General features: G+C 43.1%; 1 protein-coding gene across 7 annotated transcripts in view; it reads left to right on the top strand.

The window, feature by feature from the left end:
- Positions 1–16,299, top strand: part of TNIK (TRAF2 and NCK interacting kinase) — a 318,965-nt gene that overhangs the window by 249,634 nt on the left and 53,032 nt on the right. For 4 of the 7 annotated variants that reach the window (XM_090055647.1, XM_090055643.1, XM_090055645.1 and 1 more), the window contains exons 13-17: positions 185–295; positions 2,151–2,237; positions 4,114–4,329; positions 13,718–13,882; positions 15,909–16,148. In XM_090055647.1, the coding sequence (XP_089911773.1) occupies positions 185–295; positions 2,151–2,237; positions 4,114–4,329; positions 13,718–13,882; positions 15,909–16,148 (819 nt within the window). Of the gene's footprint in view, positions 1–184; positions 296–2,150; positions 2,238–4,113; positions 4,330–5,198; positions 6,315–13,717; positions 13,883–15,908; positions 16,149–16,299 lie in introns of all 7 variants that reach the window. The other 3 variants (XM_090055649.1, XM_090055644.1, XM_090055648.1) reach the window with 3 other exon arrangements.

Below are 16,299 nucleotides of genomic sequence, written 5' to 3'. Positions count from 1 at the left end.
GCCCCATTTTGGAGTCTTTGTTATCTGACTTGTTTGTACCGGTATCATGTAAAAAGCCTTCTGACGAGCCTGGAAAGAAATGTTTCTATTAGCAACTCGCAAGTCACTTAAGTACCCCCCTGCCTCCTTTGAATTTCTGCATGATAATATCATAATAGATTATCTTCGTGTGTTGCCCCAACAGCAACAGAGAAGAGAGAAGGAGATGAGGAAGCAGCAGGAAAGGGAGCAGAGGCGACATTATGAGGAGCAGATGCGCCGGGAGGAAGAGAGGCGACGTGCGGAGCATGAGCAGGTAACCCACTATGGGAACTGTACCTGTTGGTCCTTGACCTCAAATGCTGAACTGGGAGGTTTGAACTGCATCTACTGAGGATTTCTGATAATGTGTTAGTACTTTGTGAGCAGGTGTCAGTTCATTAAATTAAATTCAAAGCTGCTCTTTACTCACATTCTTCACCACCTTCACCACTAGGGAGCATATTGCTTAATTGCTTATCTTGGTTTGTTGCTTCTCACAATATTAATTCTGTTCTATGTTGATCTATTTGTTAGCTGTTAATTATGAAGCCTCTTGACCCACAGTTTCCTACCCCAGGGCTCCCTATGTAAAGTGTTTAATGTCTCCATTTACCATGCCCAGGCTTCCACAGTACCAATCTCTCCTCTCCTTGTAGTTCCTCTTTATAGCACTGGAAGCTCTTGGCCCCTTGGGACAGTGATGTCAAGAGAGTTGGAGAATATATGATGCTGATTTAACAGCACCAGCTTTAGAATAGGATATGTATGGTGCTTGCTCCCACTTCCTCTCCCCTCCCTCCCCAACCATTCACAAAAAAGAGACTCAATCCAAGCCCAAAGGCTGTTCCATAGCAACAATTCATATAATTAAGAATAGCCATAAACTTCATGCTATTCAAGCAATCATCATATGGAAATTATAGGAGTGCATTGTATCCTCAAACAATTGTACAGGCCTTAAGATCCCGTGGGAGCCCTGTGTGTGAAATTCCCACTGATTTCACTGGAGCTTCGAATTGACTTCAGTGACAGTTTCACGAGCAGGAGCTTATGGGTATCATCTCCAAGCTAATTGAGGCTTACAGCCGCTCTGCAAGGTACAAATGTATTATTCCCATTCTATAAGTAAGGGAGATGCAGAGAACTTAAATAAGCAGTTTTTCAGAGGCCCAAAGATAGATGGTTAGTCACTGGGAACTGGGTATATATGCACCCTAAATTACTTGTTCAAGGCCCACAGAGTCATTGCTCTTGGATGCGTGATACCTTTGTGGTGGCATAGTCGACCCTTATAGTGTTATGAACAAGGAGCAGACACATGGCACAGTCCTACACTGACCAACTTACTTGAATCTAAGAATATCCTCAGGAAAAGTCAGGATAAAATTACACTTGGAAGATAGGCCTTTGTAAGTGTTGTGTGTCTGCAGTTTACCCCATGATGACTGTTTATTGAGGGCAAGCAGGCCTTACCTGTTCCTCTGCAAAGCAAGGCAAGCAATAGCAGCCGACTGCATTTAGGTACTTGAGTTGCTTGCATGTTTGTTCATTGTGGGTCCTAGTTACTACACTGATCTAAATAGCACAGGGGTAAATGCCATGTGTCCAGGCAAACTGTGAATGACAACATTAGCACTGAAAAATTTCCTACTTGTTTTTCTGCTCTGACTACTAGCATGTCTCTTCCTCTGCTCACATTGAGCAGTTATCATTGAAGTCTCTAAGGGCCAAATTCAGTACCCACTTTCCCCGCTGGAAATCCAGACTATCTCCATAGGTTATAATGAAGTTGATCTGCATGTATGCTGGAGTAAGTCGAAACAAAATGCTTCCCTTCAATTATAGCTGTTCCTGTTCTTTAAAAAAACAACAACAAAAGCCAAAAACCACCAAAAAACAATTGTCTAAGTACAGGAAAGCTTTGTGTAACTTCATTCACCAGGAGGCAGGTGAAATGCTCAGGGCTTACAGCTTAAATGAACTGCGTATGATTCTGTTCAGCCAAAACTCTGTGGTTGAGCTAGGCATGAAATTTCTGCCCTTCATCTAGCAGCTCCTTCCTCTTCAGAATTACTGTTTCTTCTTCTCTTCTCTTTTCCCCTTTGATCCCTGCTTCCCATGCCTCCAAGGAATACATCAGACGACAGTTAGAGGAGGAGCAGAGACAGTTAGAGATCCTGCAGCAGCAGTTATTGCAGGAGCAAGCTCTACTTCTGGTAATGGGGAGACCTGCATCCCTACATACTCACTTTCTGTCTGTAGTGTGCTTGCACATGTTTGCTTGTGTGTGCCTGCATCCTCTGAGTGGGCAAGATAATGTGGAGCTGTAGAGCCTGACTGCATGGGTAACTGCTACATGGATTTAATTTCTTTCATCCCATAAACCTCATAACCATCCAGTTCTCCATCACTTTGGTGTGCAAAGAAAAATGTGCTGAGCATTTTCTTTCATGATGCAAGCGGAGCCATGTTCCAAAATCTGTTTTGTTTTTTATCAGTTTTGTGACCTCTCGTTCAATAGCATTCACTGTGCATGCCTTCTCCCTTCCATCTGGTTCTGTAATGGCGGCATGCATTTGTCTTGATTATAAGAGGAGACCCTTTTTCAGTTCCTCTGTGTTTCTTGCCAGTTAATTTTTTCAAATTGTTTCCAGCGTGCCAGAATACAGTAAAACTGCACTTAACAAACTTGCTTAGCAGTGTTGAATTTGATGGCAATATTTTATTTGCAGACTTCCAGTTTTTCATTCCTGACTGGAATATTTTATGTGCCCTCTACATGCTATTTTACCCTTCAGACATTACTTTTGAAATTCACTATTTCCTCAATTGTCCTCCCCCCCCAGTAAGAATTCTGTGTATAACAATTGTTTTGTTTTCTTTTCCAGTCTACAAAGCCTCTTATTTGTCTCTCTTTCCACTGGTTTTATTTAGGCAAAAAGAACTCCTATAAATCCCTCCTTTTTAAAGACGCTTGTTAAGTATTAGTGATTTATTAATTAAACCTTTAAAAGCCTGAGGGATTCAAAGAGAGAATTTAATTGTCTCAGCTGTGCCAGTGTTGCCACAGTAAACTGATTTTATGAGGCTCTATGTGCCATCAAGTCCAATTGGCTTTGTATCAACTGAAGATACACGACACCTGTCTGGACTGGCCCGTTGCCCCCCTTCCCCCTCAAATACATACACATACTGAAAAATCTGGGGGGGAAATTGTTGTACCTTTAAGCTCAGTAAGGTTCATACATTGAGTAGCTTTGTTTGGTCAACTCTATACAAGCATTAACCTGCTTCTCTCTCTCTTTTGGGGTGGGGGGAAGCGTAAAGGCTGCTGAGGAGATCTCAAGGCAAAACCCCCATTTGAAATGTGGCTTTAAAAATGAGTGATTAAAGTTAAAGGACCTGGCACCTATTTTTTTGTCCTTCAGCCAGGTTTAAACCCGATGGGGTTGCGGGGGGGAGGTCTGAATTTGGATTTAAATTCTCAAACTTCTTTAGAAGCCTGAACCTTTCATTCCCTGTGTGTAACAACTGCTTGCCCTGAGCATGCATCTGCCCAATACAGTGTACTGCTGTTTTGAAACCTAGGTGCTAGTTCTAAACAAGGTGCCACAGGTACCCAAAGCAACATAGCCATTTTAGCAAAATGCTCTGCCCAGGTTAATTTACCCTCTTTGGTTAGAGCCTGCTGTGTCCCACAATGTTGTGCCATGTATATAGGTCATGATTAACTCTGGCTGGGCTGCTTGTGTGAACAGCTGCTCACCAGTACAGGCAAGCAGTTTACAATCTTGTCCCAAGTAACTACTCTTTGCAGTGACTTTTAATAAGCTACATGTTGCTGTAACCAATTTCAATATCGGAAGCAGATGCAGAGAGACTAACTTAATATGTGCCTACTCTGATATTTAGGGTTGACTGGAAGGTCACCCAGAACTAGCCGAAGTTGGTGGATGTGAGCTTGAGGATGACCTTAAGGTCAACCCTAATTACCAGTGTAGATTATAGACAAAATTAAAAGTCACATGCTAGGGTTTGGCTTCAGCCATATGTCTTTGTGGACCCACACTGTTGTATTGTTGTTCTGGGTAGGAGTATAAGCGCAAACAGTTAGAGGAACAGCGGCAAGCAGAGCGGCTGCAGCGGCAACTTCAGCAAGAGCGAGACTACCTGGTGTCCCTACAGCAACAGCAGCAGCAACAGCAGCAGCAACAACAGCGACAAGAACAGAGACCAGGAGAGAAGAAGCCACTGTACCATTACAAGGAGGGGATAAATGCCAGTGAGAAGCCAGCTTGGGCCAAGGAGGTAGGAAAGTGTGATGCACTTGTTGGCACTAGATCTTTACTCATTTGTATTATCAAGTTAGCTCCTTATACATGAAGAACAGGGGCTGATCACAGTTCTGTCTGAAATTTTTTTCACGGCATTTCCTGGGTCAGATGCCAGATTGTCTTCCCCTGTGTCACTCTACTGGCCTGGTTTGGAGATGCTTGCAGTTAATTACACTGACAGGAGGTCTGGGTATGGAGAGAGGTTTCCATATAGAAACTCAACAGGATTCAGGAATGTCAACTGTAGTTATCTTTGTGCTTCAGTAATGGTCGACACGTCCTGCTGCCAGGCCAAGAATAGAGTCAGGAGGCTCTGTTCTGTGGTATAATTATTACTAGGGTGCCAGTTTTTGGATGAAAATTGACAAAGTACAAGTCAGTCGCTCTGAAAAGGATTCCTTTGCCCTGGTCAGACCTCAGTTATGTGCTGACCATGGAGCTACAAGGTGTGTACAGTGATTGCTGCAAGTGGAAGGGTTTTTTCTCTTGTTCCAGAGATTATGTATTGCAGTTTGTCTTGTAGAGCGACACTTGTTCTCTGCTTTCAGGAACATAAACTCTGATGACAGTCTTTTTTTCACAGAAAAATAGAGAATAGCATCAATTCCTGGTTGTTTTAGAATTTGTAAAATCTGCATGCTTAAGCACCACCTAACTGAACAGCCTTGAAGGAGATAACACACGCAGAGACAGTGGAATGCTTGGGATCGAATCCAGTCCTCTCCTCTTTTTCCCTATGCTTGCGTTCTCGTCACATGCTAGCAGGAGCACTGTGCATTATTGCTGTTTGTTTGTCCTAGAATGCTTTGTTTTAATGGTTTAATTTTGTAATTCTACTCCCAGGTACAACAACGATTTCTTAATAACCCGCCTGTTCTTCCAGCTAAGCAGAATCATTCTTCTGTTGCCAGACAGTTGGCATCCTTCAGTCCTGGCAGAGATGCAGCTTCACAGTTCAACGTTAAGCAGCCTTTTGATCTTTCCAAGTCACAGCCCTCAGCTACACCAAATCCACAATACCTGCAAGCATCATATCCTCAGAAACTGAGGCAGTTAGCTACTGCTAAGCAAACACCAGTATTGCCAGTTATTACCATTTCTAAACCAACACCTCAGGTCCAGCAATACACGCAGAGGGGCAGAGAAGCTGTTCCAGCATATCGTCGAGATAGGCTTGGGCTTCGAAAACAATCCAGAAAGAAGGGCTCTGTTCTCTCCTTCAAAGGGTCCCGCTCTCAAGGATGCAGCCCAGTCAGGACATCAGAACTAGAGGCGAAGTGTGTTTCTTCTCCCAATATTTTAAAAGCAATGCATTCATGTTTGCCTCAACAAGGCGTAAAAAAGGACTTTAAGGAATGTAACGAGGCCAGGAGATTGAAACTTAAACACTCACATGTGCCTAAAAATGCATTGGTTCCCTCAAGAAAAGGCAGCCCACAGGTGCATGATAACCTAGACTTAAGCCAGTCCAACCCAGAGCACCTGTTGAGAAAAATGAAGTATCAAGTATTCCATCAGAATCACGCTTCTTCCAGGGAGGGTTCACCGGCATGGCTCCTGACGCCTACAGACCACTTGCATGCACAAATGCAAAAGAGAATAGGACGGAGCCTGGAACAACTTCCCCTCTCATCTCTGGGCTTTTCCCCACAAAGTTCTCATTTGAATGTACCCATATCAGCTCCTTTAACTTCTGGCTCTCGTTCACCTTCTTTTGACTCTCTCATATCTCCCCTTAATTCCAGTTTAAGACAGTCTCCCAAAGCTTTCAGTAGCAGTAGCACATTTTCAGAGAGAACCCTGGGATCATTCTCCAACATTTCTGGTGGTTCTCCCAAGCTTTTTCCTCAAGTACATAATGGCAAAAGTTTTATCGATATGCCTGCGGACAAGACATTCCTGTCATCAAGTACTCCTGATCTGAGATATGCTAGGCAACATAACCCTGAACCACCTCTGGTGGGTGACATCTTCTCTTGGTTCCAATGAGCAAGTGCTTGCCAAATATTTATAAAACTTGGTGCTTTCTTTTGGGCTTTGGTGGTGGTGGAAATATGTGGCAGCAAGCAGGGGAACAGGCTGAAATTGCATCTTTAGAAACCCTGTTTTAAATGAATATTTTACATATCCTTCTGGCATTTCAGTATTTTTAAATCCATCTACGAAAAGATTTCTAAAAACAAATCTTGAAATATCTGTTGCTGTTTGGGATAAGGGAGGACAATCCTAGTTAGGGCTTTCAGTTTCAAAGGCAAGGGCCTGATTCTGTTACTATTGGTCTTGGACCTGGTGAGTAGTAGGGCTGTGCAAAATGGCTGTCTCTCATTTTGATTTTGAATTCGGCTGTTTCAGAAGACAGTGATTCGTTTCGGTGTTGCAGATCACTGTTACATTTCAATTCGGCCAGATTTGTTTTGGAGTTTGGACGCTGTTTCAGAGATTTCAGATTGTCTGGGGAGAGGCAGGCACAGCCAGGCAGCTGCAGGTGGCTCCTTCAGCTGTGCCTGCCTCTCCCCGAGCAGGGGGAGCTGCAGAAGAAGCCCCCATGGCTGCCCTGCCCGGCCCCATCCCCTGCCCAGCACTTGGGGAAAAAAAAAAATCAGTGGGCTGTGGGGATTGCCTCCTGCCTGGCACCCACACAGCAGCTGCCCCATGGCACAGGTGCAGTGCAGTTCACAGGGCACTGTGTGATGTCTGGGAGCTGGGGCTGAGCAGTACCTGGAGCCATCCCAGCTTCCAGACAGCACGCAGCACCTTGCCAAGCTGCGTTGCACCGGCGTGATGCAACAGCTGCTGCACAGGTGCCAAGCCAAGGGGATGGGGGGGGTTGTTATTTTTAATTGCCGGGCTCTGCCACATGGCACCAGAGCCCCCCCAGCTGCTGCCAGAGTTGGTGAGTGCGGTTTTTGCAGGGGACGGGGGGGTTGTTTTTTGAGTAGTAGCTTTTTTTTGTTTTATAAGGTACCCCATGTTCTAGCACATAAGCAAGTGCATAATATGAGTAAAAGCAGCAGAATCTGCCCATCAGCCTCCTGCTGAATTGCACGCTGCAGGAAAATGGTGATTTACTCTTGCATTTAACGTTTCCACATTTCATGTATTTTTAATCGCTAATTTGCCCATATGATAAGGTCAATTTTCTAACAAAAAGGAGAAAAATGACTAACCTGCAGAACATGAGATGTATCTGATGTATTGTTACTTTAGAGCATACCCATGACACACATAGGCAGCAAAACTTAGATGTAAATTATGGATGTAGATACCAATATCTAGAGAATTTTCACTAGTACCGCCCTTCATTTTGTATTTTAAGAGGTAGCTTGGGCCACCCAAACTTATGGGAAGCACTAAGCTACTTGCTTCCTTAAGATCTACTGTTGTAGAGTGCATAATATGATAATGGATGACTCAGTCTAGTTGCAAGTGGTCTAGGCCTTTTCATAGTTTCTAGGGTCAGAAGGGACCTGAGTAGATCATCTACTCTGACCCCCTGCCATGGCAGGAAAGAGTACTGGGGTCAAATGACCCCAGCAAGGTGTTCATCTAACCTCCTCTTAAAGACCCCCAGGGTAGGAGCCTGCTCCACTTCTCTTGCAAGTTGGTTCCAGATCTTAGCCACCCTGACGGTGAAGTAGCATTTTCTATCGGTACACAAACTGGAAAGGTTCACTTCTTAACTATACCTACAAGGCATACAGCATGTGATATTTGCTGTCTCATGCTATTTGTTCCTTTGGTGCCTTGCATCACTAGTGCTCACAGGTTTTTTTGTTCTGTTTTTCCCCAGGCGCCCATTCTGTTGCATGCTGACAGAGATGCCCTTTTTTTTTTTTTTTTTTTTTGGTTGCTGCCAGGCACTCTGGTATTTCATGCTGTTGTGCCTGTTGGCTTTTGGACATGGGAGAAATTGTGCGACACACTGAACTGATTCTTTCATGTGACAAGTTAAATATCAACATTAACTCCTTGTTTCTTCGTGATTTCCTGTCACGCTTTCTTGCTTTCTTCATAATTATTTTTGGGTTAAGAGCAGTAGGTTTAAGATGTTCAGGGCCATATTATCACAGCCGGGCTCTTATCCACTTTTCCGATCATTTTCACAGCGTTTTTATAAGTGGGGTGATAACTGTTTTTAGGCACTGGTATAAAACGCTTCTAAATGCCATATGGTATGCTCCTTGGTGTTGTTTATAACACTTATATAGCACAGTAGATATAAAAAAAAGGCTAATAAAAGACTCGGAAAATAAAATTTCTGCTGTAAATAGAGGCCTGAAGAAGTACAAAGCAAATAACAGATGGGACAAGAATGTGGATGTTCAGGAGTGTAGGCTTGACACAACAGCTGTTCTTTACAGGAACCCCGTACAGCATCCAAAATACAGCTTACACACAAGGTCTGAATTGGGTAACCACCCGCTGTTATAATATCCTGTTCTACCCCAGCATAATCCCCTTCTTGTGCCAGTTGCTGTTACAGCATATAGAAGATCCCTAAGGTGTCCAGTGTTAGCAGGTTCACTCCCTGCTATCCACAACCCTCCCAAATCAGGAGAAGAGGAGTAAATTTGAACTTCGGAATCGCAGTTCAAACCTGCTATACCAGTGTATCAGCATTGATAAAGCAGTATCAATGCTTTACCCCTTTCTTATCAGAATGCACAATCACTTGGCTTAACGCTGTGCATTCTGGGATGTGTATATTTAAATTTGCTATATTATCAACACAGAGTTCTCCCCAGTTTCTGCTTCCTGGGTAGTTCTTTCATACTCCTCACTCATGTATTTAAAGCCTATTTATCCCCGCTTGCTGGTGAAACATCGTGCTTGTGTGTCAGTCGCCTGAAACACCCTTGTGTCACAACCCTGACTGGAGCATTTCCTAGGCCCTTAACTGTCCCACAGATTAAGTGGTGTTCTTCACTAAACCTACCTGGATCTATTAGGGAATGGATCAAAAGTCCCTGGCGCTAGGGCTACTAATGCCTTGAGGGAGCAGTTATTGTGTGCTGCTCATCTAACCACTCTGTGCATCTGGAGTGGTGTTTTGCAGTATGATTGCTCCTACTCAACCTAAATTGAACTGACTGCATTTAAGACGAGCCCTGAGCTTGATCATGTGGTAGAAAAATTGGCACAAGAGTGCAGGAGCGTGGGAAAGGTGGCCACATGCTGAATCTTTGGTCCTGCATTGGAGGGCTCAATTCAGTTGTTCCTGAGGGAGTCCAGATCAGCAGAAACTGGCCTTTATAGTGCTTTTACATGTATTTATACTTCTCTTAGGGTTCATGGTTTCCACTGCAGCTGTGTGTCACTGTAAATACCAGTCTTTGCAGTATCAGACCATGTCACTTAAATAATGCATCAAGCTTCCACTTTCCATCTCTCTGGGATGCTGCTGCCAGGGAAGCAGCTTTTTTGAGGGGATATTAAGAATCTTGAATTATGTAAGAAAAGGCCAGTGAATTGGATGGATATTAGATTCCCGGAGACTTGCATTGTGAGCACTTTTCCCCCTCTCTTTAATGAGATAATTGAATAGGATTCCTGAGCATGTGAACCGGGGAGTCCAAGAATGCCTCTTCTGATATGTTGTAGAAACAAAGTGTTTTGTAAAGAGCTGCTTGGAGGCAGAGGAAGACGTATCCTTGTCTCTCTCCTAGTCCATAGCTCCCTCTTTCACCCCTCATCCACCTCCTTCCTGCTTCACATGAGCTGTGAGATCCTCTATAATCAGCTCCACGTTATGGCTCGGCACTGTCAACAAGCTCCCAGAGTTGGCTGGAGAACTCTCCGGTTTCATCGTTCTTGGCGGCTGTAGTTAGCGCTGAGGCTTGAATAATAGGTGGATTTACTGGAACTCCTTTCTGACAGATTGAAATAAGCTTGTTGTTGACTGGCCTGTATCCCAGTATTTATGCAGATACACATCCTTATTCAAAAGAAATGCTATTTCTCTCTCAGCTCTACTTCCTGCCTTTGTATACCCTGCTAACTCTCTTGCAGGAGTTGATGAACTGACCTCCAAACAGCCACTGATTAAATTATGCACAATGTACCTCTAAGTGGGAAAGTTTTATTTGTACTGTTTGGACACTGAGATTAGGTATTATTCATTACCTTAGAAACGTCCTTTTACGTCCTTTTAGGACTTCAGTTTCTGAGCAGAGAAAATCCCCAAAGGACATAACGTTTCACTCCCTTCTTTCTCCCCCACTTTGGGCTCGTTGCTTTATTGTCTCTTATGGCCTTTGTACATGCCACAAAATTGTCCTTTAAAGCAACTTAAATGCCCTTTTGCTCTGCTTCAATGGCATTGCTGTCTGCACACTCGGCAGTATATTCCGCTTTAAATTACTTTGGTACGTAGCAAGGTAAAACACCTCCAAGATGTTTTAGTTTGCTACCTAACAAAGTGCAGCCATGCACGGGGTGCTGGAGGCTGATGTGCTCAAGGCTTGGTGAGCCCTGCGTGGCCCCGCGCAGTTCAGGGGCTGTGGAGGCTGGCTCCACTGAAGGAAAAATAAAGTGGTGAGCTTGATTTTCTTTTTCTTTTCTTTCTTTCCCCTTTTTTTTTTCCCCCGGAGCCTGCCTGTCTGCCTGAGCTGTGCGGTGGCCCAGTGTTTCCCTCCATGGCTGCAGTGGGGTGTTGGTGCTTCCCTCTGCGGCTGCAGCGCCCCCCAGGACCACTTGCACTGAGTGCCGCCTGGAGGGTCCCCATGCAGGGACCGCTGGGCTTGCTGGCAGCTCGCCCCTCCACCCCCCACACCCCCTCTGCTGCCAGGGATGCAGGTAAGGATCGGGCCTCCACCCTTGTGTACAAGCCACAGGAGTTTAGTTCAGTTTAATTCTCTCTAAATTGAAGTGGTGTTTTTAAAAACCCACCGTTTCAATTTAGGGAGCATGAAACTGACCTGTGGCGTGTACAAGCAACCTTACTCACCTGTCTGAAAGATTAGCTTCGAAGAGTAGTTTTTGCAATGTATTGGAGCTTCTAAACATTTTATGCTGCCTTTCTTACTTGAAAAAGTTTCTGTTCCTTCCATATAGATGCATGCAATTTTTATTGTTTTAGAAGCTGATCTCTAACACCAGTTTATGCAGGCCACAGTTAACATGAAAGACAGGCAGCAGCTACATAGTCATAATTATACAAATATATGTTGTGTGGGTACTGTTGTCCACAGTATGCTGTACAACCAGATTTCAGTAACACTTCCACTGAGTGTCTGTATTTTCTGACTCTTCTCTATTTGCACCTGGATTAGCGGAAAGTAACTGGCTTTGCTTTAACATCTGTATTAGTAAATCACCTTTAGTGCACAATACATAAGCAGATGATAGAATCATTCTTTCTAGATCAAACAAAATGACCTTCTTGCTGCCATGTTCATTGCTTTTTTTTTCAAATCTAGTTTAAGCTCTCCCTTGGTTGCTCATGGCTAGAGGTAAGGGCACTCCTGTCCATGGGAATGCACTGCTGATTGTTAGCACGGGGCTTTGAACTCCTAAAGCTTTTTTACAGGTGGCATCTGCTGGACACACCCTCTTGCAGCTGGCAATGTTTCCTTGAAGCTTTGTCTTTTTCCCCTTTCAGACTGAAAAGGACAGGTTATATGTGCAAAATATAAGTTGTCTTCTGATTTCTTAAAAATGCATTTACTGTACTATCTGCCTGATCTTTTGGATTCCATACTCCGTATGGTAGCCTACTATATTTAAAGGATATGGGTTTTTTTCTATATTTGCATGACTTGGTTTTCAGTTGCCTTTTACTATTTTCATGGGGCTTTCTATTCTTTCAGAAGCTGGAGCTACCATTAAGAGATTTCCTGGTGATATGATCAATTTATGATCTCAGATTTTGCAAGCACAAGTCGGATGATCAATGCTATATAACATGTTGCAAAACATACAATCTTTTCTTTAGCTATAATCTCTTGGAGCAATACCAAGTTATGCCTGTGATAAGCTTGGCAGGGCTGGGGAACTGCTTTCAAAGCAAACTTGTATAGCCATTTTGGAGGTTTTGTTCAAATAATACTAACGTATTTCAGATGCCCAGTGAAACAAAAATGGATGCCTTGGATACAGGTTAAGAAACTAACACTGAACTGCATTTAGAGGCATTCTAAGAAAACAGTTCAGTTTAGGCTTTGGAGAGGCAATAGGCATTTGGATACAACATACCCTTGGCACTATTAAAATAACAATTGGACTTTTATAGTGGGGAACACATCCATATTAATAGGGGCAAAGTCTGTGCCGGGGAAAACCTGGCACAACTCTACTGGCCTCAGACCGTGAAGATTAATAAGGATGTGATCTCAGATTAGGGTGCCCTTCAGAACATGGGTGCTTATCCAGGAGGCATCCATGGTGTTTCATTGGTGGCACAGTAGTTGCCCTCAGCTTTTCTGTCCAGCAAAGAAAATGAGCCAGTATGAATTACCTCTTCCTAGGTTTCCTTTTTACCCCTTATCTACTTCAAGCTTTCTCCTCTGACCCTGACTGTTGATCCAACAACTTACTCAATGCTCCACTTACCTTGCAGGAAGCAAGTGGGATCTAATAGGTAGGCTGCAGAGAGGGAAGGAGTCTAGAAAGAGAAGGGAAAGAACATTGAGACATTAAATAAGTCGGAGAGAAAAATGGAAAGATGGGGAAGATTGGAGCAGGGTAGAAGAAGAGAGAAAATAGGTGAGACAGGAAAAGTAGAAGAGATATAGAAGATCCATTCCATTGGAAGGAGGGTATCAGCAAGGAGATGGTACCTCCAGAAGAAGTGGCAGAGGCAGTAGGAAGTGGAAAGGAGTCAACTGATGAGATCCAAGGTATGGAAGAGAATGTCATATTCAAAATGAATCCTGTCTAGAAAGTTTAGAAGTGTGCTCACCTTGCCGAGTCAGCTTTGTTATTTGGACCTTTTCTTTTCTACCTCTTTCTCACCCTCCCACTCTGTGTTGTGTTTCTTTACATTTTTATTTCTACCTCAGCTGCAGTGCTAGTTTCTATCTATAGTTTCCTGCTTAGTTTCATTTAGTGTAACCCACTGAGGGACTAGGCAGCTTCCAGCTTCACCATCCCCACTCCCAGGCTTCTATTATTTAAATAGGTGGGTCTAGCTCCAGAATTACCACTTCCATTCATCTGCGTTCATAGAAGCACTTTCTTCTTTAAGTTTACCCCAGTATGCTACTTAGAATTAATTAATGCATCATTTGGTTCTGGGGTGTAGAAAAGTGCATAAAATGTGTTGATTGGAAATAAAGAAAAATGGCTATACAAGTGCTTAGAGTATGCCCTGGGGAGGCAATAGGGTGACTTGTGTTTAATTTTTTACTCCTTTGTTACCACAGGTAGAGGAACGTTCCCGACTTAACCGGCAGAGCTCCCCTGCCATGCCTCACAAAGTGGCTAACAGGATATCTGATCCGAACCTGCCTCCTCGTTCAGAGTCATTTAGCATTAGTGGGGTGCAGCCAGCTCGGACACCACCTATGCTCAGACCAGTGGATCCGCAGGTATGATGCTTTAACTCTAGGTGCCAGCGAGTTTAATTACAGGAACCAAGAGGCTGGTTGGTCTGGTAAGATAGCCACAACAATTGTGGATCAAAACAAAATAAAATTTTCATACGCAATTTTCGGTTCCAAATGTGCTTGTAAAAAAGGGCAACATCTGCATGTATACTACATGGAATACTTTTACAAGGATTGGGGATCTTGTAAGTGCTTTGTGGTATGATCGTGAATTGAGGACAGTGTTATACTCTTTTCCCTCCCCTCCCAGTTAACCTAAGATTGTAGGATACATTATGGTGGTCTGGGTCTTTCTTTGAAGCATCAGGTGTTGTCTATTGTTGAAGTAAAGTTGATGAACCATTGGTTTGGTCCAGTATGACAATCCCTCGGTTTCTTCTGGGAACGCTTTATACAAAGAATTAAAGTCAGAGGGTCTTGTATTGTGGACCAAGTCTGGCTTGAGTCTAAGGGTCATTGGTTTATAGAGTTTTCTTGTTTTCTTTTTTTTTTTTTTCTTTTATACTCTTTTCATGAAGATTTGCTTTTACATTTGATTAACATCAATGCATCATCACAAATACATGAACATGCATCTGGAAAGGGAATCAGTGGAATTGGGATAGGACTGTATGGGCAATCACCACTTTAAAAGCTAACGCCAGCCACAAGTTACAAAAGCACACTGCCATAAAAAGTAGTAAGAGTGTTGAGATAGGGACTGTTTTGCTATCAGAAGTGCAAACACAGCTCCTTGTGCATCTGAAGCCAATACTGGATACAAAGTCTTTACCCCGGTTCTACAGAAGAATACCTAGATGACAAATTCTGTCCATATGTGGTATATGCATCCTCTTGACTCTTTAGTTATATCCATGTCACAGAACCTGAACTTTAACTAGCTAATGAAATCTGTGGGACAGAATATGACTCTTCAGTATCCATCTCTTACTGTTTTTAGATGGAGTCAAAATTAATACAGTTCCATTTCACATTTACCTTTGTGCCTGCCAAAATTGGATTATGCTTTGTCTGTCTCCTTTAACAGTTTCGGGTTATTTTGATTTTTTGGAAACAACCTGATTGATGTTTGTGTCATTTTCAACCAATTTAAAATATAGATTTTTTCATTTACTAAGATGCTGCTGACAGACTGAACATTTTAACCATGAGGAGTAGTATATGAATATGTGCCCATGTGTTTATGGACATGCACACATACGCATGTAAATTCCATGTTCACCCTGATATAAAAAAAAGTCCAATTCTATGTTACATCAAAGGAGCCTTTGCTTAACTCTCTTCTGATCTTGTAAAGCACAAATGAGCTTATGAGGGCTATCTCTGTCTACACAAGGTTCATGAGAAAGATCTGAAGTGTTGCATTTGAAGAGTTCTCAGATGATCCTCGGTGTCTTCCCAACTCCAGAGCTTCTTCCTCCCACAGGTCTATGGGATAGGCTGCTTTCTGGCTAAATAACTGGATTGTGAAAATTCACATCATCATTGCTATTTTTTTTAAGACATCAGTCTCAGACTGCTTGGAAACTGAAGCAGTTTCCTTTGATTTATTTTTTCCATCTCTTTATCTTCAATTATTTTTACATACCTAAGAAACTCCATCTAAAACGCTGGTTACGATGTATTAAAGTTGCATGGTAAAGAAGGTAAAAGTCAAGGAATGCCAAAGTTAAGCTTTCATAAGCAACACAAGTGTACGTTACAGTATTTGAAAATACTAAGTGCATAAGCATAAGTTGCCAGTCAGCTTTTATGTGCAATCCTAACTTTGGCATTTCCTGTCTTTAAAGTGCTGAACTATGCAACCTTACCATTCCTTTAACATAGCAGTTCATGCCAAACAGGCAAACAAAAAAACCTCTGTAAGTCAGAAGTTCCTGAAACCAACAGGCAGTGCTGATCTCAAACCCTAGGGCTCTTTTTTCAATGGATTTGACCTATTAATTGACTTTTTTAAAACTTTTTTTTTCATTTTGTACTGATAGTTTTGTTTTGACTTGGTGCTTAGATTCCACATCTGGTCACTGTGAAATCCCAAGGAAGCTCCTTGTCTGGCTCTCAGTCACTGCATGAACAGCCTGCAAAGGGGATGGCTGGGTTTCAGGAGGCTCTGACGGTGACCTCTCACCGCACTGAGATGCCAAGGCAGAACTCGGACCCCACCTCAGAAAACCCTCCTCTCCCCCCTCGTGTTGAAAAGTTTGACCGAAGTTCTTGGTTACGACAGGAGGAAGACATTCCACCAAAGGTAACATTTGTCTCGCTCCTAACTTTCAGAGCTAGAAAGAAGCCATCTCAGAGCTAGCCCCCCGTGGCACCTCAGCACTGCTTCGTGCTGCAGGACAGAGGGTGGAACTCTGGGGCTTCTTTCTTAGTTGGTGGAGTTCACATCCTGTTAC

The sequence above is a fragment of the Crocodylus siamensis genome, chromosome 6 (genome assembly GCF_052110815.1).
Source record: "Crocodylus siamensis isolate JL-2025a chromosome 6, ASM5211081v1, whole genome shotgun sequence".
Classification (NCBI taxonomy): Eukaryota; Metazoa; Chordata; order Crocodylia; family Crocodylidae; genus Crocodylus; species Crocodylus siamensis.
Note: the sequence above shows the minus strand (reverse complement) of the source record. Positions and strands in the feature narration are given on the sequence as shown.